This window comes from Myotis daubentonii, chromosome 3 (genome assembly GCF_963259705.1).
Source record: "Myotis daubentonii chromosome 3, mMyoDau2.1, whole genome shotgun sequence".
Taxonomy (NCBI): Eukaryota; Metazoa; Chordata; class Mammalia; order Chiroptera; family Vespertilionidae; genus Myotis; species Myotis daubentonii.
The window spans coordinates 216,847,629-216,871,644 of NC_081842.1; the positions used below are offsets into that span (position 1 = coordinate 216,847,629).

Genomic DNA, 24,016 nt, shown 5'->3' on the forward strand with positions numbered 1-24,016 from the left:
CTGGGTCAGCCAGGTACCTGCCTGGTTCGCTATGTGAGGAGCGGCCCTGCCAGGAGGCAGGAGAGACAGGCCAGCGGAAGCAAAGGAGATTTAGTCCCTCCAGAGCGGCCGCTGGAAACCCTGTACCCCCGAGGGCCACTACAGGCCAAGTCCACCCAGGACTGTCCCCGACCCTGGCTTCGGCTCTCACGTCCATGAGCTTCACCTCATCTGCCTGAAACCCGGATTGTAGCATCTCCTTCCATCACTGAGGAAGGCACACAGGTGGACTCATAAAGTACACTTATTGCTGGTTTTCTCTCCATCAGGACACACTAACATCTAGTATTTCCCAACCACCGTTAAGGAACATGGCATGAGCCAACCGCACGGATGAAACGTCAGCACAGGGTCTGAGCGAGCTAGTGGCCTCACCCTCGTTAGCTTTAACAGACTGCCCTGCCCCTGCACAGGCACGAGCCTGCAGATGAGGGGTCCACGCAAGGAAATGGGGGGGGGGGGCAGTGTCCGGGCAGAGCCCCGAGGGTGGACTTCGTGCCCGGGATGCAGAGGGCAGAATCCAGGCTCTTCTGAGCTTCAGGCTTGAAATGCAACCCTCGTCCTCATTTTTGCAAATACTCTTCCGTGCTGTGTCCGCTGACCCTGAACTTCAACCCTCACCTTCTAACAGCAGAGAAACTGCGTCCTCTCAAAGGGCAGGCCGGTTTCGGGATTCACACTCTGACCGGGCTTCAGAATGGAAGGTTAGCAAGTCCTGGCTCTAAACTGCCCGGAGCTACGCCCCGCCTCCCAGGACCTCGAGTCCCGACGGAAAAGCCTGTGTCCAGGCTTCGCAAAGGCCCTCGGAACAAAGCAGCTGCTCACGGAACACTTCCAGCTTGGTTACCAGGCTGTCTGAAACCGGCGTGTTTCTGCCCCGAGTTTGCCACCATTTAGAATGCTGTGCTCGTTGGCAGTAATTATGGAACTGCGGCAGCCACTTCTATTTTTAAAAGGGAACCCCAATTAGCCTTCTTCCATCCTGCAATGTTTAAAACAGCTGGTCCGGTGATGTTTTCACTTGATTCGAACTGTCTGTGTGGATTTAAATACAGGTTCAGCAGCAAGCAAAGCAAGTCAAACATTTACTTTCTATTAAACATCTAACCCAGAAGATTAAACCTACTTTACATTGAACAGAAAGCAGCCTGCGCACCTCTCGGAGCAGGGCTGATGTGTAAGGGCAATCAATTTAGGAAGACAGCGATGGGTTGCTTTAAACTCTTCAAAAAAGGAAAAATACTTCTGAGCCAATCTTTTCATGATAGTATCTTCCAAAGAACCTACGGAGCCTTTATTCCTTCCAAACCTACAGCTTTTTAAAGGCAACTCTTGCCCCTAATTCCACATGAAATATTCAGCACAGCATAATTAATTTCAGCCACGCTATTCTTCTTGGCTTTTATTGGGTTCACAGAAATAGAGGGTGGCATCATGTTTGCAACAAACTTCCCAGCAACTTCGCCTTCAGTGAGCGGTTGGTTCTGAAATTGAACTGCAAATGCAAAACCTACTCGGAAGGCCTGTTTCAGGCCAGGACAGACGCAGGCATTAGAGGCAGGCTCGCTCCTGCGTCACACCCAGCCTGCAAGGACTCGGCTGCAGTGCACAGCGCTCTGCTTCCGCACCGGTGCTGGCCCAGCACCACTGCGCAGATCTCCATTTTCAACATGCAAATCCCGGAGCCTGCTTCATTTCTCAATGTGAGTCGATCTGGTGCGTAAAGAAAACGGAAAGGGAAAAAGCAGGCAAGTAAAATCCATCCATGGCTGAAAGAAATGTGCGCGCTGAATAAATATTTGGCTGGCTGGCTCATTTGATTGCAGGCAGTGGGCTCGATGTTTTTGGTCATTATTGTAAATTATACAACCCACATCTGCATGTTTTCCAGTCGGTGGCAGTAAACTACAAATGAACACAGACACCTCCCTCCCAGAGGGGCGACCTGGGTCACAGGACTCCAACACTCAAGGACGGGAGGGGTAAGAGCACTCAGTGGCCCACAGCCCAGTCACCAGCCAATGGAAACCCAGGGCCCCCGCTAGGCTAACTTCCTCCGGATGAGTCCCAGGGCATCCGTTTTCAGCAAGTCCACCTGTAAACGCTCTCACCACAAGTTCACCCACAGGGGGCGCTCGCTGCAGCTCCAGGAAGGCCAGGGAGCTACGGGGCCAGGGCTAAAGGGAGCGGGAAACTGACAAGCACCAAACCCACGAGAAACAGAACATCCTAGCACCACATGCGACTCCCGCGGAATGTGCACTTGACGCTGGCGCCTCTGTCTGGAGTTCTGCACATACACCAACAGGGCGCTCTCCGGGCAATGGTCACCCAGCTCCTCAGCCAGCCGTCTGCTGTGTAACTTCCTCCCAGCATCCCACCTGACGAGGGACCCACAACAACAAAGCTTTCGTACAAACTGCCGAAGGGAGCAGCAGCCCAGCCCTGCTCGAGGCACGGGACACCACCAGGCAGCGACCTGAGGCCACCCCAGAATCCCAGGGGCCAGGCTAGAACCAGGCAGGCACTGGGATGCTCTGTCAGCTTAAAAAATAGAAAAAAAGGTTCTCTAATGAGACTGTTAGAACTTCAAAAGGTTAAAAATACCTTACTTCTTACACTTGACTTTGGCTTTGTAGATTCGTCTATGTTATTGATCAAAAATAAAAAAACAAAAAACACCCACCAAACTCAGCAAAAGCGGTCAGTGCGACTGAACAGTCTAAGGACAGCTGCCGCTCACGGTTCAGAAAGGACCGGTGAGAGGCAGCCAGAAATGGAGACGGACCCGAAACAAAACCAACATGACCACAGTCAACGCCTCCCCCACGGGAGTAGCTGTTAGACTTTACAGAGCATCCCCCACACACACACCTCCCCATCCCTGCGCAAACATTTTACGACGCTGACTTCTACTTCTGACGGGATCCAGATGTTTAAATAAGACGCTCCGCTTGCCTTTCAAGAACCAGGCCCATTTATCACTTTTTCAAACTACATCATCTCCTCAGCCAAGTGTCTCCGTGGCTCTCGTAAGAAAGATGCCGCCCGTGTCTCGAATGTCAAGGTTTCTCTGCAGCACAACGTGTAGCCCCAAATTCACAAAGGGGACGTGGCCTCAAAGAGGCTGCAGTTGTGCCGGGGCCTGTGGCCGCACAGGGCGGCACAGACCATGATGCCCCGAAGACATGGCGCTGCGAGGTTCTGTTACATCAGCTTAGAGATGCTGACCTCAGGATATTCAATAGGATCTGGCTGAACAAAATATATAAACTGGCAATTAGATATCAAAGCACTGTTATGCCTATTAAAAGCATAAGCATGATCACTGGGGTAGGACTCGGCCCGTTTAGAAGGGGGAAGCAGCATTTTCAAAGCCACATCATTGCAGGAGGTGCTGGGAGGCAAGGCCAGGGGCTCAGCCGCTCCGCTCCGTGAACTTGGGCTCTGACTCTCCAATGTGGCCTCCCTTACTTCACCCTGACATATGCAGGGAGTGACACCTCTCCCTGCCTAGCTGCCTGGCTTTTAGTTATTTCTTTTAAAATCTTTATTGTTCAAAGTATTACAGATGTCCCTTTTCCCCCACTAACCCCTTCTAGCCTGCCCCCTCCTGTCATGGTTTTCAAATAAACCAAATGAGATGTTGCCTGGGAAATCATTTTCTTAAACTAGAACGGTACACAGAATGTGAGCTGCTATTATTTTTTGTTTCTATAATAACAATTTATAGATTCTCTATGTATTACAACTAGCCAGTGGACTTCCCAATGGGAAGCCCAGTACGTTTCTGAGTATAAGGAATGGTTTGGGATCTTGGGGGCAGGGGAACACATGTGCTTCTGCCTTGACTTAGGTCGCCAGGCACGAGGAGTGGCCATGAAACTGCAGACATGCCCGGCTGAGACCTGACACGAACGGCCCACCGGCCTCCCCTTTGGCCCCACAGCTTATTAGCTGCATAAACAGGGAAAGTGTTTAGGTGTTAAGATCCTGGAAAATCAAAGGTTATTCTAATGTCAAATGGGCACAGCATGGACCAAGGTAAAAACAGGATGGTTGGGAGCCAGTTCCACATCCACAGCAGAACCGAGGCACGCAAGGCAGTCATCTCAGCTGCAGCACCGCTAAGTGCTAACCTGGCACGTGAGCCAATCTGACCCCAGTTCACGGGGATTACGCAGGAAAAGTCATCAGGAAAACTCACCCGCTCAGCGATGCTCGCAGACACTAGGGGAGAGGGTATGGGACCTCTGTACCATCTTTGCAACTTCGCTGGAAATATGAAATTATTCCAAAATAAGTTATTTTTAGATGTAAAGGTGAGGGAGCTTCTAGCAAGAGAAGGAAATTAGCACGTATTTAACAGCACTCACAGGTCACTGTGTTAAGACTTTTTCCCGTTATCAGCTCTTTCCAACCTCACACCATCTCCTGACAGGCCAGAAGCAGGAGCTCAAGAAGCTCGTGAAAGGCAGAGCGGCTCTCCCAGTCCCGCCCTTCCAGACGGGCGGGTGGATCCAGGGCCTGGTCGCCTGGCCCCACAGACCACAGAATAGCTGAGTCTGGCCGAGGGACCAACCCGGGAAAGGCGGGAACAGCCTTCTGACAGCAAGTCCACCTGAAAACACTCTCACCACAAGTTCACCCACAGGGGGCGCTCGCCGCAGCTCCAGGAAGGCCAGGGAGCTACGGGGCCAGGGCTAAAGGGAGCGGGCAACTGACAAGCACCAAACCCACGAGAAACAGAACATTCTAGATGGGCATACACCAGCCACCGCGGGGCTTTCCAACCCCCGCCAGAGCAAAGAGCTCACAGGAAGAACCCATGAAGAGCTGTCCAGAAGAGCTGTCGGGGCTGAGGGTCACTCCCCCTCCGCCTGATGTGCTGAGTGCCATCAGAGGGCACTAACCCACATCATCACTCTTGAAAAGCTTACATCACACATTTTAAGCTGCAGGAAAGTTGAATGAAAACTAGATTTCACATCAGTGAAGTGCTAAGTATGTGATCTGACAGAGGCTTACTAGTACACATCTGTTGGTCATACATGTAAACTGAACCCCATAAAAGTTGCAAGTCACACATGCAGCGCCAAGGGTAGGAGCATTTGGGGGGCGGGGTTCCAAAAACAGCAAGTTAATCAAATGTCCAGATTCTGAAAAGAAAACGAAGAGCTACACAGTGGCTTCTGCATCTTCTGCCGTCACGCAGAGAAACCTTCGCATCTTTGACAGGAACACACAGAAGCGCACCAAGAAAAACATTTCCGCTGCTTCTTTGCCTTAAAAAGCCACTCTCCATTGAATTACAAGTGGACATTCACCATAATAAAATCATAGTACAGTTTATTATGCGTGATTAAGACATGATTTAATCTTCCGTATGACAATCCTTGGAAGAATAAATGGCGAACATTTACTAGGGTTCACGCCACCATGGGCTGCTATTCGGAGCACATCACACTTAACACTCACAACATCCCTCTGAGAGGCTGAAAAATGCTATTTTGGTAAAAAGTTCAACCTTGCATTTCTGGAATGCAATCAAGAATTTTCTTTACAGTTGTATCCTCCACTGATGATTTATTTGCCCACAAAACTGTAAATGCAGATTTGTGGGTTCTGCCTCATTAACCACCTTCTGCAATTAGTTCTTCACCCCAGAATTCACACTTCTGATACTTTCATGGCGGGTAAGAGCACATGATCACAACAGTTCAGCAATAAGTTTAATGAAAAATGCATTATGCCCTGAAAGATTTTTGCGTTTGTTTTGCTTCGTGGTGCATAAAAATCTGGTCTTTGCTTTTCACACTTTATTTACAAGAAACTGAAACATATCACTGAGTTCATCAGAAATATTTCTTCTCTCTGGGAAAGAAAATTCAAGAGCAGCTGGGCCATTGTTTTCTCTGGTTTGAGTTAATTCCTTCAGTGTGCAATAAATAACCAAAACGGACAAAATCTGACACATCATATATGCCACACCTGAAAAAATGTTTACACAATTCTTCACAAGTTCGCACCACAAAGAAACTCACCTTGAGGTAACAGCCTGCATCACAGGATGCTGCCTCCTTGGTTTTGGTTTTGCTCTTTGTATTTAAAAAAAAAGAAAAAACCTTCCTCAAATGTTTTCAAGAACAGTATTGGCATCTGGCCTATCCCCACCCAGAGCCTAAAGATGGACTGACTATGACGTCTTGCAGGTGATCTGAACAAAGGTCTTAAGTTAGTATTATCTAAATAACTGCCTCCGACCTACACCTCTGTCAATGCCCACTTTGATCTAGGATATATTTGGGGTTGTTTTATAATTGATTCCAAATTTATTATTTTAAGTGGTTAAATGTTAAGAAATATTTTAAACGCTTGTCTATCTCCTACCTCCTTGTCTTTATTTCTCGATGTTTCTTTACAGACTAGATGGCTTGATAGTAAAGTCATCCAGAGACATGACTCATGTTCTTCTCCATTTCTCCCTCCTCACCAGGGGCAGGGATGCCGTCACACAGAGTCCACCTGCAACTCACAGTCCCAGAGTCCTGCTGTGCCTGGCAGCTCCCAGGTACCCTGTACAAGGCCGCCAGTCATTTCAATCTCAACCAAATGTTCACATTTACCCCAAATCTCACTGCCTTGTCATTTTTTCAAGTCATCTGTAAAAGGCAAATGGAAAGAAAAACATTCAGATGCACTGCTGGCTGAGCCTCCATCCATCCATTCATTCCACAGCATTGCTCGGACTCTACGCCGTCCAGGCACCATCGCACTGCTGGATACAAGGGTGACAAGACAGAGGCCCTGCTCCGTGGAGCTTCCATTCTCGTAGGGACAGGTGTAACCAGCATGTAAATATGTCATCGCTCGGGTGGTGAGCACTCTTAGGAGACGAGAAGCTTGCCGCCCGAAGGGACTGGGAGTGGCACCTGGGCATGGAGGCCTGGTGACCAGGTGGCACGTGGACAGAGACCTGCTCTCCCAAGCCAGACCAGGCCGTGGGATCTCAGTCACAGTAACTCTGGATGAAGCCAGAGCGGGTCACTTCAATCTATTCATTCTTCATAACATTCAGTTCAAATTAATTTCGGGTTTTGAGTACAATTAATTCCCTAATAGAATCGTCTCGGAGCCATATGAGCTGGCAGGATGGCAGAGCTCCCCCTACGAGGCCGCCAGCTTCTCTCCACTGCCAGCCCTCCCGGCTCCAGCTCTGTGGACCCTCTTCTTGCTGCGCCCATGAACAAGTGCGTGGTGAGAGCCTGAAATAAACAAGTGTAAAATGGGTCAAGACCATCGCTTCTATTTCTGTTTTTAACTGAAGAAAATTTGCCCCATTTCCAGAGGCAGAGAGAAGAGAAATCTGGATAAAGGCAAAACGAAGTACACATTAAACTGAAGTACACGTTAAACATATGTACATGCATATACGTACCCCACATACCATGACATATCTACCCACATATCTGACTTCTTCCTACAAGAACTCAAAATGGGACTTTCCTAATCGACTTTTATGCAATCATTACGAAGTTATTACAGCATAATTTTATTGGGTTGTACATTGTATCTTTATAAGGCCACAAAACTTTTTAAAGGATCAAATTAAAAATTAAAGATTCAAAGATGATCGAGGTTAAGGTTCAATGAACACTAATTTGATAGTAATTTTTACTGACTTATTCAGCAAACTCCTTAAGTTTTGGTTTGGTTTTTCTAACAGCGTCCCCGGGGAGTGTGCACCAGGGGCTCTCTAATCAGATGACACACTGATGTGCCAGAACACCGCGCCTCAGAGTGTCCCCTGCTACAGACTGCGCAGCACACAGGACTAAGGGCGGCCATCTCACATTTCATCCCCAGCACTTCCAGTCGTTACTTCCTAGGCCAGTTTCACGGGTTGGAAAATACAGTATTTAAAGGGATACTGCAGAGGAAAGGGCCTAGCGTTCCCTAATTATCTGTGATGCTAGCACGCTACAGGTGACTCCACAGCAGCCGCAGAACTACCCTAATGCACGCTGGGAGGGAGCCTGAAAAGACCGGCCCTTCCTAACCCGCCTCTCGGTACCTCCCCCGCTGAGGTACTCCTGGAGGAAAAACCACAAAGGGAATAATTTGGGGGAAAACACTGAACGCTGTGCTGACGAGTCTTACAGGGCAAGTTGAGAGCATGCTGGGAGAGATGCCCAGTTCAGGACTCATTTCTACCCTCGAAATGGCTAACCATCAGCATCACTACTGAATTTCAGTGGATCAAGTTAAGTGACAGAACGCTCGTCCTTGGGCATATGTGTCCAGTGCTCAGTGCCAGTCACCCACCCGTGAGCTAGAAGATGGTACTCCAAGGACGCACTGGAAGAAGAGCGGGGCTACTTACAAGGAAAGTCCTCGTCATGACATCTGTGACCTACTTCCCTAGGAGCTATTCAATTAATGAAGTGGTTCATTAAGACACCAGAACAACAAACAACAAACTGAAGGTTTCAAGGTGATCAAATGTAAATGACATTTTTTCATAAAATGCGATCATCTCTGCGGATCAGCAGCTTCTGACTGGTTTTCCATTACTCTTTGCACATTTGCTCTCTGCCACCAAAATTTTAAGACCTGTGTAAACAAAAACAATATTCATTCTCGTCCCTCAAAGCAGTTATTCAGTTTACGGTTTTGGCTGGAAGGTACGTTATCCTTCCCTCATTCGTGCCACGTCCCCCATTCACCCACCCCACCCATGCCCCACAACCACGAAGAACAGACGCTGGGCTGGGCTCCAGGGAAACAGAAATAGGTGAGGCCCCGCACCTGCTCCAAGGAGCTCCCAGCTGAGTGGATTAAAGACCCCCAGAAAGAGGTCAGTTACAGTGTGCAGGGCAAGGGCCGCACCGGCTAAGGAAAGCAGTGCCGTGTGAGGGAGAACCAACAGGACAGGCTGTGCAGAGAGAAACTGAGAAATGAGCCCTGGGCTGCCTGACAAGCTGCCTGCCAGGCACAGCAGAGCTGGAGGAAGAGCGGGTGGAGAGGACAGGGTGTGAAAGGTTAGAACTGAGCGCCTGCTTCCGGGTGGGGGAGGCAGGGGAGGCTGGTGGTTGTGTCTGACCATGATGGCCTGGGGGGGTTGGTGTTTCTCTACCTTCACCTACATCTACACCCAGGAATGGAGCTTCGGGGCTAATGCATACTAACTCACAAATACTTGGTAAAGGCAGATCCAGACACCAACACAGAGCCACGCAGAGAGCAGGTGAGCACCCAGCCTGTGTCCCCTGAGGACAGGGGGCAGGGGCTGGCCTACTGTAGCCACGCATCTGTCTTGGTGAAGGTGATTGGGCTATGCTGGCTAAAGGTGAAGTTTCAGCAGTAAATTTCTGAAGGAATAAATTACAAGCTTAAATGTTGTAATACTTTGGCGTTTTTGAGGCAAAAATTATAAGGAAAATATGCTAGTGACCCAGATCTAAATAAAAAACACCGAGCAAATGTCACCACGCTCACTAGTCTCCTGGACACGCTGACCTTCGCTTCCAAAGAAGCTGGGATTGTGCAGGACCAAATTAAGTGATTATGTTCACAATGCTTTCGAAAAGCTAATACTTTGGCTCTTTTACATAATGTCTTATAATTTACAAGTGGCAACATAAAATGGCTCTTCTTGTGCTGGGATCCATTCTGATGTCATAAAGATTTATGTGAGGAGTGACTTTATAAGCAAAACACCGCTCAGTGGGGAGAAAAACCTCAAAACAAATGGCAATAAAGCCATTAATGCTCTTTTAATTTCTTGCTTAATTTCCAGTGTTTGGTATTCATACTCTTCACCATCAGATGGAAACACTTTAATTAGAACAAAGAGAGCTTAGGAAAACTTGTGTCACGAGTGAGCCTTCACTATTACTACGCGGTGTCTCCCGAGTCTCCTGCATGTGGATGCAAGGGTGCGAGAAGGACAATCTATTTCAACGCGCACAGCCAGTGAGCTCCCAGGGGCGACCAGTCTGGACGCTGACCACACAGACGGCCCAGCTCTCACGCCTATGACACTGGCTCATCACTCCCCCAACGCGGAAGTCATCCAAGAGCAGGAGGCTCAGAAACACATGGCCCTGAGGGGGCTCTTCTAAATATGGGGCGGGCAGGATCTGGGGCCATTTTTTGGTTCATCTTAATACAGCAGGAAACGAACTGAAGGGAACCTAAAGTCGTTTGAACTTGGTAAAGGTACTCACGGGGTCGGTGTCCATCTACCTTCCCCGGGTGCTGGGAGCGCGGCAGGGTCGCAGCGCGTGCTGCCCCGGCTCCTCCTCCTGATGACAACATAAAAAACAGCGTCCTGACCCCATGTCAATTTTCATTAACCTTTAAAGACACGGTGTGGATCAAAATAGATATACTTTCTCCGCATGGTCCAGGGCAGGGGTCCTCAAACTTTTTAAACGGGGCCAGTTCACTGTCCCTCAGGCCGCTGGAGGGCCGGACAATAGTTTTAAAAAAAAACTATGAACAAATTCCTATGCACAGTGCACATATCTTATTTTGAAGTAAAAAAACAAAACGGGAACAAATACAATATTTGTATTTGCATGTGGCCCGCGGGCCGTAGTTTGAGGACCCCTGGTTCAGGGTGACCATGCCCGCCTCTCAGCCCTGGGAGGGCCGGCGGGTTTGTGAGCGGGGTCTGTGTGACAGCCTCAGAGCTAGCTACCGCACGCGGCGTCTGCCGGGACTCACACACGCAGGACTGCTGAGCTACGTACAACTCCGAGAAGGGGAGGCTTCTGCCAAAATAAAGACAGGAATCTAAGATGCGACAAATAAAAACAGGGATCTGAAGGGCACTTTCTCCTGAGGGACACAGCGCGGTGAGCTGCTCACACTGCGTCAGTGTTTTCATCGGTGTTTCAATGAACGGTCTTCTGGATACAAGTGAAACCCCAAGTGGAAAGGTGTCATTTTTAGAAGATCCTGTCAAAACTATGGCCTTGTGTCCTGAAATCTGACCCAGAAATCGCCCCAAACCCATGATTCCAAGGAGGTGCCACTTTAATGAGGCAGAACCTGGGAGATGCTTGGAGAAGCGGGGAGAGGGTCAGGGTCGGGAAGTCCTGCTTGGTGGGCAGAAGGTCACAGCAGTGCCCACGACGCACCGGCCCCTGCAGAAGCCATGGCCTCCCCTCCTGCCTCTCCATCCCTGTTCCTCTCACCAGGAGTCATCAGTGGCTTCAGGTCCACATAGAAAATCTTTATAAACCTTGGCCTCTCTGATCCTTGACCCTCTCCCCTCCGACGACCTTGGATTCACCTCCACCGTCATCCCCAAAGCCCGCGAGCCACACGGCTATTGAGCATTGGAAATGTGTCTAGTGTGAAGTAAGATGTGTGCACGTGAAGACCCATACTGGAGCTCAAGGCTTTGTACAAAATAAATGTAAAATACCTCAATAATTTTATATTGATTACATGTCCACATGATACTTTAGATATATTGGGTTAGATAAAATATATTATTAAAATTAATTTGGTTTGTTTGTTTATGCTTTCTTGAAGCATGGCGACTAGAACATTAAAAATTACACCTGTGGCCTAGACCATACTCCTACTGGACAGCACTGCCCTCGCCTCGACGTGAAGCAGACGAATCTGCCCTCCTTCAGAACAAACCAAAGCGCCCCCCCCCCCCGCCCCCCGCCTCTAGCAAGCAGCGCCTCAAGCCCCGGCTCCCCTTCCTGTCCTCGCTTCTGCGTGAAGCAGCTGGAACCGGGCTTTTGTCCTCTGCACCTCACCAATGTCACGAGTGACCTCCGGGCTGCCAGATCCATGGTCAGTTCTCAGTCTGACTCTTAGTGACCTTGAGCTGCATCTGACACCCTCCAGGCTCCCCCTCCTCTGCTGTCCCTTCTCATCCTCTTTTGCTTCCTTCTCCTGCCTCTTAACCCTGGACAGCCCTGCCCCTGCAGGCACTTCTCTCCCCATCCACTCACACCCTACAGGGCTCCACCTCTGGGAGCTTGAAGGACGAGCGTGCTACATGCTGAAAACCCGACAGTCTAGCTCAAGTCTAAGCCCTCCTCTCCACGTCACACTCAGGTTGCGTGGCTGCCATGTCAACACCTCCACGTGGCAGGCAGAGCTAACACGTCCACAGCACAACTGTGGCTCTTCCTCAGCCTTTCCCCAGCCTGCGGCGTCCTCGGGGTCCCAGCCTCAGTCAAGGTGCTCCCATCCCTCCAGGGGTCAGTGCAGAGCCAGGGCACCACCCCGCCGCCTCGTTTGCTCCTGGCCTATCTGCTCGCTCTCTGAGGCACATCAGCCTCTGACCACTCCCTCCGCAGGTCCCAGCACCCTCTGCCCTTGCAAGGATGGTCTCCTCGCCCCATCCCTATCCCTACACCAGGGAGCAGCAAACTCCTCTTAAAGGGCCAGACAGAGACTAGTTAGGGCTCTGCGGGCCAGATGGTCTCTGTCATAACTACTCCACTTGGCTTACAGCGCAAAAGCAGCTCAGACGGTAGGTGAGTGAAGGAGCGTGGCCCCATTCCATAAAGCAGGAACTGAAATGGACAGTGACTTTTTAATTCTGTACCGTTTTCATGTGCCACAAAATATTATTCATCTTTTTTTTCAACAATTGGAAAACGTAACAAGCATCTGAGTTTGCTGGCCGCATAAAAGCAGGCCACAGGCTGACCTTGGCCCCGAGGCCGTCGTTGCAACCCCTGCCCTGGACTCCTCTCCGCCCTGCGTGCACAGCGACCCTTTGAGTCACACCGTTTCCTGCTCAGATGCTTCCCTTCTCATTCAGGGACATCGAAGACCTTCCCATGACCCAGGGGCCCACTACCTCGGCTCCTCCTCCCACCACCCACACTCAGAGCGGCCCCACTGGCCCCTTCCTGTTCTCCTCGCCTCACTTTGCTATTGCCAACCCCACCCCACCCCTGGGGGGCGGGCCCTTGCTGTTCCCTCTGCTGGGAACACTCTTTCCTCAGATGCCCACGGTGCCATGTCCCTCAAGCGAGACCCCTGTTCAAGTCCCTCTAAAACAGCATCTGCAGCCTCAGGACATTTAAGCAGCTACAACCCTCTATGCAGCTCCCCTGGCTTCATTGCTCTGCCATATTTACTACCATCTGGCATTTATCCCTTTGTCTGCTTAGAAACTCACAGACTAGGCCGCTTTTTAACAGAAACAAAACAGCCTGGTGTTTAGGGGCATGAAACGTGGAGGCGGGGGGCTGGCCGGTGTGCCCCAGTACCGCTCGATGGCAGGGTGACCCTGGGCAAGTGCACCTGCCTGCGCAGAGCTCAGGAGGGAATGCGTGACCAAGCTCACTGGGGCTGAGAATGACTCCATTCCTAGTACTTGATTTCTGTCTCTCGACCTCCCCGCCCCACCCTCTGGGAGGGGCAGTGCCTCATCTGTCCGGCTTAGGTCCTGGTACCCAGGACAGGGCTGGTGCTCGAGCTCAGTAGCTACTTCCTGGACAGGTGAATACGGGTTTGAGCTGAGTCACCGTGAGGTGGGAGAATACTCACCACCCGCCCATCATCCCACAGACAGCAGGGAAGTCAAGCTTCCCTCAGACCCGCTAGAGAGAGCGAGGACCCCCCCCCTCCCCACCCCCGCAACCCCGCTGCTGGTGTTCACGTGCTGCCCTGAAGGGAGGCATAGCCGCCGACCACATCACCTCACAAGAAACTCCCCACAACCTAACACTGTGCTGTGGGCTCAAAAGCTCCCCGTTCAGGGCTCTGACCTAATGAGAGAAGACACCGACTTGATGTGGGGCGGGTTCAAGTTCACCTGTGAAAGGCCAGCTCTCTCTGGGCCAGCCCGGCAGAGCCTGGCAGAGCCTCCTGGGCCCCGACAGACTGCTTACGCAGAGGAGCTGATACGGAACTGACTTCTAGAAACAAAGACCATCTCGCCCCGTCGGAGAAGTCCGCCCCGAGCAGGAGGTGTAAGAACGTTCCATCTGCCCGTCACCCCAGGTGCGTGGCCCGGCGCTCCTGCAGGACAACTGAGTTGATTTACGGGGCGTTAAGGCGGTGACCACACTCCCAGGCTCTGCGGTCTGGGGACCAGGTCTTTAACGTGAAGGTAACTTATGTGTGTCCCGGTGTAACAAGGACTCTTTTGCAGTGAGAGGCCCGCCTCCTTTCAAATAAACGGGCACCGGATCCACCAGAGAACACCCGGGAGCGAGGTGCAAGGGGCAGCACACAGGCAGCTGCTAAGCATCCGCCGCGTGACTGCCCACCTGCACTGAAGGCCACACCCTGAGCGGGGCTGAGTCAAGGACCCCGAGGGGAAGAAGGGGCCGAGGGGCCCCCAGGAGGTGAGCAGCAGGGCCCCGTGGCGCACGGGGGAAGGGCCTCGGGAGGGATGCGCTGTCTCTCTTATCCTGTGCTTGTTTTTTAAACTCTGCACTTGGCTGGTGATTAAGGTCACAGTGACACAGACAGCGCGGAGGACCTGCGTGAGCCGGCTGGCCCGTCCCTCTCAGCACCGCACTGCTGTTCGGTGGGAAACCTGGAAACGCAGGCTGGGCCCTAATTGAACCTGCATTAGCTGAGGAGCCTAAATAACACTCTGTCAGCTCTTGTGACCTAGCAAACCACACGCCTTGTGATATCCCAGCTGGCCTGGCAGTGCCCTTGACTGGAGGCTTAAGAGCTTCGGTTGGGGCATAATGTTGATGTATCGTCTTTCCATTTCAAACTGCAATGATCACCCCTGGATTTGGCATCACACAGAGTGCTCCCAAAATTAGATTATGGCTAGTCAATGGAGCACCCCTCCCTGCGGGAGCCCCCCAGAGTGTCGCTGCTTTGCTCGTTTGCAAGAGGGAAAAGCCGGGGCTGTTTGGTTTACAAGATGCGGGGATAAGAACCATCTGCCTGGTCTGGTGTTTCTTTAATTAAAACTTTAATTACAGGTATATCTCTGCGCAGATCCGTGCAGCCTATCCGCTCCTGTTCTTAATTACCTGTGCTAATGAGCACGGGAGGCAGAGGAACGTTTGCTGAGTGTCTACTATGTGCGAGCACTGACAGGCGAGAGAAGCCCAGAGCCACGGCCTCGCAGAACTCGGCCTTCCCGCCAGTCCTCGTGCGTGACAGATGCCAAAGGAAGGGACCGGTCCAGGCCTGTTTGGGAGACTGAGGGCTGGGAGGAGGGAAACCCTCAGAGGGGTCAGCGCAGGAGACTGAGGGCGGCTGGTGCTCGAGCTGAAGGTCACAACTGGGGGCAGCAGATGCGCTGCCGACTCCCCCGCGGCTCTGAGCTAACCCACAGGTGGTGTGCAAGCCCGGCTCAGGCCGTGATTCTGAGGCAAGTCACACAGCAGCTCGGTGACCACCAGCACCGTGCCCAGGGGGACGTTCCCCTCTGCTGCCGGGCCTACCTGACGGCGCAGGGGCCTCTGCTCGCTCAGGATCTGGCACTTGCTCACCGGAGGGACATGAGAGGGAGCCGTGCAGGACAGTGACTCTATGTCCCTGCCATCTCTCGGGGACACTGGTGTCACAGCTTTTGCTCTGCTGCCCTCAGTTAATGTGACAGCAGGAGGTGGTGCCCTGAGCAGCCTTAAGGGAGGGTTCTCCCCTCAGGAGCAGGTTCCTCATCACCAAGAGGTGGGGTCCGACCCATGACCTTGGAGCTTCCAGCTCTCAGGCTATGCGGCAGGTACTCTACAAGCCTGAGAGGGTGCCCCGGGAACAGCCCAGCTGTCCTTTGCCCAACTCTGTCCTATTCAGGGCTGGTGACTGGCATTTCTCAAACCATCTAAATCCGTCATGCGAAATCATCTACATGTTCAAGATCACCACCCATGTTACGAAAGACATTCACAAACAACCTGACCACTGAGAGGGGCAGTGCCTGCTCCTTGAAAAGGCAAGTTGTGACCATCAAGAAACATCTATTGGAACACCTACTATATGCTGGGCCCCTGGGAAGACTTACTTCCCGGTCTGATGACTGATACGCCCACAGCATGTGCTAGATAGAAGGACAAAGAGAAAACGAGGAAGGAGAGGAGGAGGAGTTGAGAGAAGATGAAGGAATGAAAAAGTAACTGAGTTAAAGGGGGAGGGGGAGGCCCTGGCATGCGTGGCTCTGTGGTTAGAGCAACAGCCTGCACATTGAAGGGTCTCAGGTATGATTCTGGTCAAGGGCTCATACCTGGGTTGCAGGTTCGACCCCAGGCCCCAGTCAGGGCGCATGCAGGAGTCAACCAATCGATGTCTCTCTCTCACATTGATGTTTCTCTCTTCCCCCTTCCCCCCATCTTCTCCACTCTGAAAATAAATGGAAAAATATTCTCAGGTGAGGATTAAAAAAAAGAGAAGGTGGTAAAAGAAAGGTAAAAGCAGGAAGGAGGAAGCAGTGTGGTTCCCTACCTTCACTTGGCTCAGGACTCGTTTCTAGCCTGGTTTTTGTGGGGGGTCAAATGCCCACTTACCGGAGACCACATTCTGGAAATTGCCACAGACAGGGTGCAGGTTATGGTGTCTGAATTACTAACCCTGCCCACGGAGGACCGTGTTAGGTTACAATGTGGCTAACTACAGAATGAACAGCACAGGCCCACGTTCTGGAAGCACAGGTCTTGTTTATAACATGCACTTCCTGTCTTCCTGTCCTATAGGTCAGTGATTCTCGGCCGAGACTGGATGGGGCCGGTGCTCTGTAGTTCAAGGCTATACATGCGACCCTGGATGTGCGGCCACAACTGAGGAAGCCGCTGCCGTGGAGTCCCTACAAGTGCCACACGGATGACAGCCTTCCTGGAGGTGGTGCTGGTGGCAGCCTGCTGGAGGCCCCATGAAGTCTGCGTGCTGAGGGAGGGGGGACGGTAGTGGAATCACTGCTTGTAGGTGCAGCAGGGTTGCCAGGTATCAGGCGGCAGATGCCGGGAGAAAGGTGGCCCGGATTTCAGGCCTGGTCTGCGCTTCACTAGGGGTGTGGCCTGCGAGAGCTGACTTACCCATCTGCACATCAGTGTTCTCAGGTGCACACGGGGTTAACACAAGGCCTACTGCCAGGTAAACTTGGATCATTAAAACAGTGAAGCACTTGGAAGGACATGTGATCTAGCAGGAGGAAGCGCTAAGGCCTCTGGGTAAAAATCTTTAATCAGGTCAAGGCTTCCTGACACCTTGAGAGCTAGGGAGACAGCTTACTGAGCCAAAAGGGACGAGCAGTGCTGACTTGGGGTCTCCCACGGGTCCCTTTTCCCCGAGTCTACACAGCCCCAAACAGCCAACACAAAAGCCTCTATCAGCACCAGGTTAAGGAAGTCTTGATCATCTAAACTTTCCTTCCCAAAAGGTTAGGAGCCCAGATCTACCTCTCTGCACCTGAACCTGGCCTCTCTTAGAGGCACGTCATCACCAGAAACCATGCAGCTCCTCTCTACAGACGCACACCAGCTCCGAGACAACGGCAGAGACTAACAGGGAAGTCTTTAAAGTTTAACCTTCTGTTCCCCCAGAACGCCACTTCCCTGCCAGCCCTTCCTGCTGGGCTTCTGGTGAGAGGGCCTGGCCGGGAGGCCACAGCCACTGCCCGCAGGCCACGCAAAGTACTTTACCCCTCAGCTCACCTCACCCTCCCCTTGGCCACCAGAGTGAGTACTATTATCATCCCCATTTTAAAGAGGAGGAAACTGAGGCACTGAGAGGGGAGGGCGTTTGTCTGAGTCAGACCTCTGCCAGGGCCCGACCATGCTCCTGGCCCTTCCCCACAGGCTCGCCCCCACGGCCTCTCAGCAGGACTGCAGCTGCCATCAGCACAGCCACAGGGCGCCCTGAAGTTCAAAAGCACCTCTTCTGGGGTCCCGCCCTCAGGTCCCGGCGCACAAAACCAGATAGTAGGAGACACACTATCCACACGCACAGTGGGTGCCCCTAATGTAGAACCAATGGAATGCTTAACAAACACTGCACAGGAAGCCAAACAACGAATTCCCTGTTTCCAAGAGCAACATGCAGGTCTGTGGAGCCCTTCCGCCTGAGTGTTCAGCTCGGTGTGGCTGCCTGAAAAGACCCCAGTGGCCACCAGGGACCCAGGGTTTTCTCCTTGGATCCTGCTCACAAAAGCCACATCCACAAGCCTAACCCACTAGAATCCCTAAATACTAACCAAATAAGCAATGATCACTGAAAAGAAGTAGCATGTCTATACACAGGATCTCTTAGAAAATTAGATTAACTTACAAGGTGCTATTAAGCAGAAAACGTTAAAAGAAAATCTGACCTAACTGCAAACTAAAACATCAAAATAAATTTTAAAAATTCTCTTCTGTACCTCCAGCTCCTACTGGACGGACCTCTGAATAAAATATTAGACCAGTGGTTCTCAACCTGTGGGTCGCGACCCCTTTGGAGGTCAAACGACCCTTTCACAGGGGTCGCCTAAGACCATCGGAAAACACATATATAATTACATATTGTTTTTGTGATTAATCACTATGTTTTCATTATGTTCAATTTGTAACAATGAAATTGGAGGTCACCACAACATGAGGAACTGTATTAAAGGGTCGTGGCATAAGGAAGGTTGAGAACCACTGTATTAGACACTCTCTAGGGGACACGGGAGCCCACAGGGGAGGTGTGAGGAAGCCCTGATTCTGTCAACAGGGAGCTGTGACTCTGGGGACCACCAGCCAGCTCACCCTCCGGGCCGGGCGGCGCAGGGCAGCTTAAGCGAGAGGAGCGGAGCGACCGACCCCGGTGCACAGCCCTCCAGCCCGGCGAGTCTCTGTTCAACAGGGTCCGAGCTGACAGCACGCCTGGGGCTGGAAGCATATGGCATGGGAGGCACGAGTAGAGGATGGGATGGGGAAACGTTCCACACAACACTGAAAGCATTTTCATTAAAACGATCCTTAAGACGCAAGGCTTGGTAAGAAGTTGCTCCTAACTATTGGGACATTTACTCTGTGTTCTCTCTGGCTTTATGATCACAGGATGTTTTACCTTCTTTGCATTCCTCAGCTCTAGCATTTTGCGATTCTGTGGAAAGACACCCAATAGGCCAAAGGCAGCTTTCCAGGTACGTATGTGTTACAGACAAAAACCAGCTGGTGAGCCTGAAGAAAGTTCATGCGAGTTCCACTCTCCAATGAGCAGCTCACTACAACTAACTTTAATTTGTGGCTCTAATGAATGACATAAACTTTTATAGGTAACAACAACGCTCAGAGAGGACTTACATCCATTTCAGTGCTCATTTCGCAGCGTCAGCTGTGTGCAATTAAAGCATCAGCGTTAAATGTTAGAGAATAAAATACTGAGACTCTTAAAAAATAATCTGTGCTTCAGTAGACCATGCGATGAGATCTCACACCATTTTTCTTAAGGACATGATTTCTCACAAATATCTTGCCAGTTCAAGGAATAAACTCAAGTTCGACCTTTGTTTTTAGATGTTGGTTTGTTTTGCTTAGGAATAACAATTTGCTAAAAAGAATACAATAAAAAATGCATCGTCTGAAAAACAGTCCCAAACTAGCATATGGCATCAAGCAATCTGGTATACGATCATCACAGCTGACTGGCCAGGCTTCAGCAGAGACAAAAGGACACTTTTGATCATGTTAATAAAATGTGCTTATTCTGAACTCATGCCTCAAATAATTAAATAAAATATTAAAAGAGGAGAAAGGTGAATTTTGGAAATGAGACAACTTTCTTATCTCCCATACATGGAATTAAAGGACTAAACTTTTTCTCCTAGTAATACTTGAAAATACAAAATGTAATCTGAGGTGCTAGAATGTGGCAGCTAAGGGTAATAAATTCAAGTTGCCAGTTTTTGAAAGAAACAGAAATTAATCTGCAAAAAATGAGGGGTGGGAGGGTGAGATGAGGGTGTGCATGTGGAAGGGGAGGGATTGTGGAGCCTGGTGTGTGTGTGTGTGTGTGTGTGTGTGTGTGTGTGTGAGAGAGAGAGAGAGAGAGAGAGAGAGAGAGAGAGAGAAGAGAGAGAGAGAGAGAGAGTCGGTGTGAAAGAAATAGAGAGGTGTCAGAAAGAGAGAGAGGTGTCTGTGTGAACCACAAGTTAATTTAGCTATTGCAAAATACAAATAGAAACGGAGATATACTGTATGGGGAAATGTACTCATTAAACTAAAATTTTAAAAGGATGAAAACACAGATTACACTTTATTTTAAAAACTGAAATGAATTTTAATACAGAAAATGAAGACAGCATTTTGCAAATTTATCGCTCAAAGGGATCTCTCTATTTGAGAAAATCAGCATGTTACACTTTGAGAGATGAAATGTTACAGCTTGCACACCAAAATTAAAAAATGAAATTAAATTAAAAAATGAAATGGTTACCAAGGTAATGCAGGTCAGGGGATCAAAGGTGAAGGGTCACACATTATTAAAAAGAAATCCAAAAGGACGGCTGCATCATGATCTCTGCAAAACAAAGGAGCTCTAGTAAGTGAAACTGACATCTCCGAGAAATCACAATTCAGTTCTTGAACAGCAGACTCCCTGTGACTGAACAGCCACTCCTGACTCCGTGGAGAGCCGCTTTTATTTAGGTACAAAACCAGACTTTAATTACCTGTTACCAACACAGTTTTTGTGCACAACTAACAGTTCAATCACATTAAAACCCATAATCAGCCCAATTGTAAGTGACTGAAATACTGACACTTCCATGGACCCCAACACCCTGTTTTCTGGAAACGACTGTATTTGACAAGTTGCCAACAAATGAGAAATCTAATTTGGTCACAGCATGGTGAGGTTTTTTTCCCTCTCCTCAAGGAATGAGTTCCAAAATTGAGTTTTGCAAATTTGTTTCATTTGAAGTAGCTGCATAAAATTTCCATTATTGGAACATTTAATATAACAATGTTCTAGAAGATAGCAATAAAGTGATACATGATAAAATAAACTGTGTAACTATATCTATTAAGATCTGTTCTCACATCAACTCTCACTGCACAGGGGAAAAAGACATTTTAAGCAAAATAATGTGCTAGTTCTACTGGAATTAGACAGAGCTAACAGCAGCTTGACATGAGGCCCATCTCACAAGGGAAAAGTATCTGACAGGTTAGGCTTCAATTTCTTCAACAAATGTTATTACTTACCTTCCCCGTTAACAAACTAAAATAGTTTGTTTCCAAAAGAACAGAAAGAGCTAAGGTTTTGTTTTGCAACATACAGCTACCACCTAAATCAAGCATGTCAAACCTGCAGCCCAGTGGCCGCGAGTTTGACATGCTTGACCTAAATCATGACAAACACAACTTTGCAGCAACAGCAGGCATAACCATTGTTACATTAAGTAATTTCCATGTCCATTTCACTAGGAAATAAGATGGACGCAGCCATGAGGACAGTCATCTTTAGTCTCCTCACTACAATTGAACTGGAGGCTACATTCCCTGACTCCCAAGCCCAGATTCCTCAGTACCTACTGGGCAGCAGGTGCTAGCAGGCGATGCGCACAATAGCTCCCCAGTACGAGAGTGAATGGGAGCCTAACTACCGGAAAAGCACCTCAAGTCCCACCCCTTCCTCCAGTCTTCTAGTTCAGTTTCATCCCACAATGCCCAACATTTGCGTTTACCTTGTTAAAATCAAATTCCAAAAATACTTCTAGATTTAAATACTGACAAGTGCCCAGACGGATTTTATTAAAAGGAACAGGATATCCTTTCTGGCAGCTTAGGGAAATCAATAAATCCAGGCAGACCTCATTCGACCGCGCTTCCCTTTACTGAGTTTCACAGATGTTGCACTTTCTTCTGTTTTGTTTGTTTGTTTGTTTTTTTACAAATTGAAGACAAGACCCGCCACCAGCAAAAAGATTACGACTCACTTTATTGAGATACCAGACCCCAATCTGAAACATCTCCGAAGTCTTGCCTGTCAATAAACTCCTTAAACATCAGCTTTCTGCTTTCCGTTATTAGGTTTTGTTAAAAATAACTTGCAGAGTTTCCCCACACAAGTGTGTTAGTGCCTCGAGGCCTCGTTTCTAAAAACATGATTTTTTTAAAGTTCCATAGCTACTGAGAAGTAAACCAGCATTTCATTTCTCCAGAATGCGCATCTCCCATAAAGTCTGTCACATGTGTATGTGTTGCTAGGAGGCATGCAAGCAGTTTGCACACTACAGAAGCAATCCATACCCCATCAAAACGATGCGTGCGTGTTTTAGTAGCATTGTTATTCAGGCCACTTCAGCATCTTTGTAAGAAAAGGCAAGAAGCTGGCAATATAACATTAGTCAAATTTTGTTTTACTAAAAAATTTCCTATTAAAAATGAGAAAAAGTCTAGTATTCAGATCAAGTATCTCCATGTAACTCCCCTTTTATTACCAAAACACACGTATTTATTAAGTAATTTCCTCTTGAAAACAAGACTGTAAAGTACTCATAGAAGCTTTTCGAAAGTCTTCTAAATCATTTCTAAAATTCACCAACTCACAAAAGTATGTTAGCCCAAAGGTTAAGTAATTTTAAAAACTGTGAAGGATTTGAGCCAACATTTTTGCTCTTTGGGCTGGAGGAAGGTAAAGGCTTCCGGGATTTACGATGTCCCCACATCAAGGACCCTGGATCAGAGGCCCTCAGGCAAGAGAGGCCTGGCGCAGCGCACCCGGGGGCGCACCTGCCTCGCCGCAGCCAGGAGCCGCAGCCACGCCCTCTGCGGAGCAGGTGCCTGGACACACACATTTTCCACAGGCGCAGCCTCCCAGCTGCCCACATGACCTCCAATCTGGTGCAGCGACACTTTTGCTCCCAACTCCAGAGGCGGTGGGGCCTACGCAGCTTTGTACTTTCCCCAAGGACTGGCCTCAGCTTTCTGACACCAACGTTCTCCTGGCCCCTTCCTGGGCCCAGCCAGAGTGTGCCTCATGGACAAAAGGACCCGCCTCTCTCTCCTGAAGCCCCTTTTCTTCAGAAAGGCCACACTGGGACTCGCGTGGACTGACTCGATGAATCCTGTGCATGCAGACCGAGGGGCTTCTTTAACCGACCAAATCCCTACCTGGGAGAGCCGACATCTTTACATCCAGGGAAGAGCGGGCTCGTCTCCTGCACGAGAGGCCCCAGGCACTGCGCAGGAATCCTACCACCCCCAGCCCTTAGCTCAGTGATGGCGAACCTATGACACGCGTGTCAGAGGTGACACGCAAACTCATTTTTTTGGTTGATTTTTCTTTGTTAAATGCATTTAAATATATAAAATAAATATCAAAAATTAAATCTTTGTTTTACTATGGTTGCAAATATCAAAAAATTTCTATATGTGACACGGCACCAGAGTTAAGTTAGGGTTTTTCAAAATGCTGACATGCAGAGCTCAAAAGGTTTGCCATCACTGCCTTAGCTGATGGGCACAGCTAGCATCCCGCTCTCACAGCCGACCACTGGAAGGCGGTACCGCCACACTGTGTCATGTGACTGAAGAGAGAAACCCACCGAGCGTCACTTCACAAGACCATCAAGTCACCAGAGTTCTGGCAAAGAGTCAGAAAACACTGAGGCCTCGATGCCTGGCCAGCTTGTACACGGACGTTCCCAACACACTCGGTCTGTACTCTGCGCTCATTCATTTTTGGCACCAAGGACCAGCGAGCATTTATAAGCACAGAGAATTGGTTCATTTCTCAACTAAACAGACACAGAACAAAGAACACCATTTCTAATAAGGTTAAATCATGACAGAAGTGCTGCCATTTTCACCTCAAACATATTAGTTTCTAAACAAAACACATGAGAAGAGCAGAAAGAAGTGGAAATAAAGAGCCAAGAAAATTCAGAGAGCCAAGGAAGCGAGGAGACAGTGGAAGAAACCCAGTACAATTGAGCCCAGATATTTTACTAATTCTTTACAAAATGGCTAGTAACTCAACAACATAATGCTCTCTGCAGCAGAAACTAACCTCAGCGAGGCTTCAAAGATTAAAAATAGAACTGCCCAGCCAA

General features: G+C 49.5%; 1 protein-coding gene across 19 annotated transcripts in view; it reads right to left on the reverse strand.

The window, feature by feature from the left end:
- Positions 1-24,016, reverse strand: part of CAMTA1 (calmodulin binding transcription activator 1) — a 683,296-nt gene that overhangs the window by 589,561 nt on the left and 69,719 nt on the right. For 2 of the 19 annotated variants that reach the window (XR_009452137.1, XR_009452140.1), the window contains 3 exons: positions 20,395-20,478; positions 9,233-9,410; positions 8,521-8,652 (listed from right to left, as the gene is read on the reverse strand). The exons of 9 other annotated variants lie outside the window; for them this stretch is intronic. Coding sequence is in view for 2 of the 10 variants with exons in the window: in XM_059691402.1 (XP_059547385.1) it covers positions 8,572-8,652 (81 nt within the window). In the remaining 8 variants the exon portion in view is untranslated. Of the gene's footprint in view, positions 1-5,371; positions 7,305-8,520; positions 8,653-9,232; positions 9,411-20,184; positions 20,479-24,016 lie in introns of those variants that run through there. 8 more of the 19 variants (XR_009452135.1, XR_009452139.1, XR_009452134.1 and 5 more) reach the window with 5 other exon arrangements.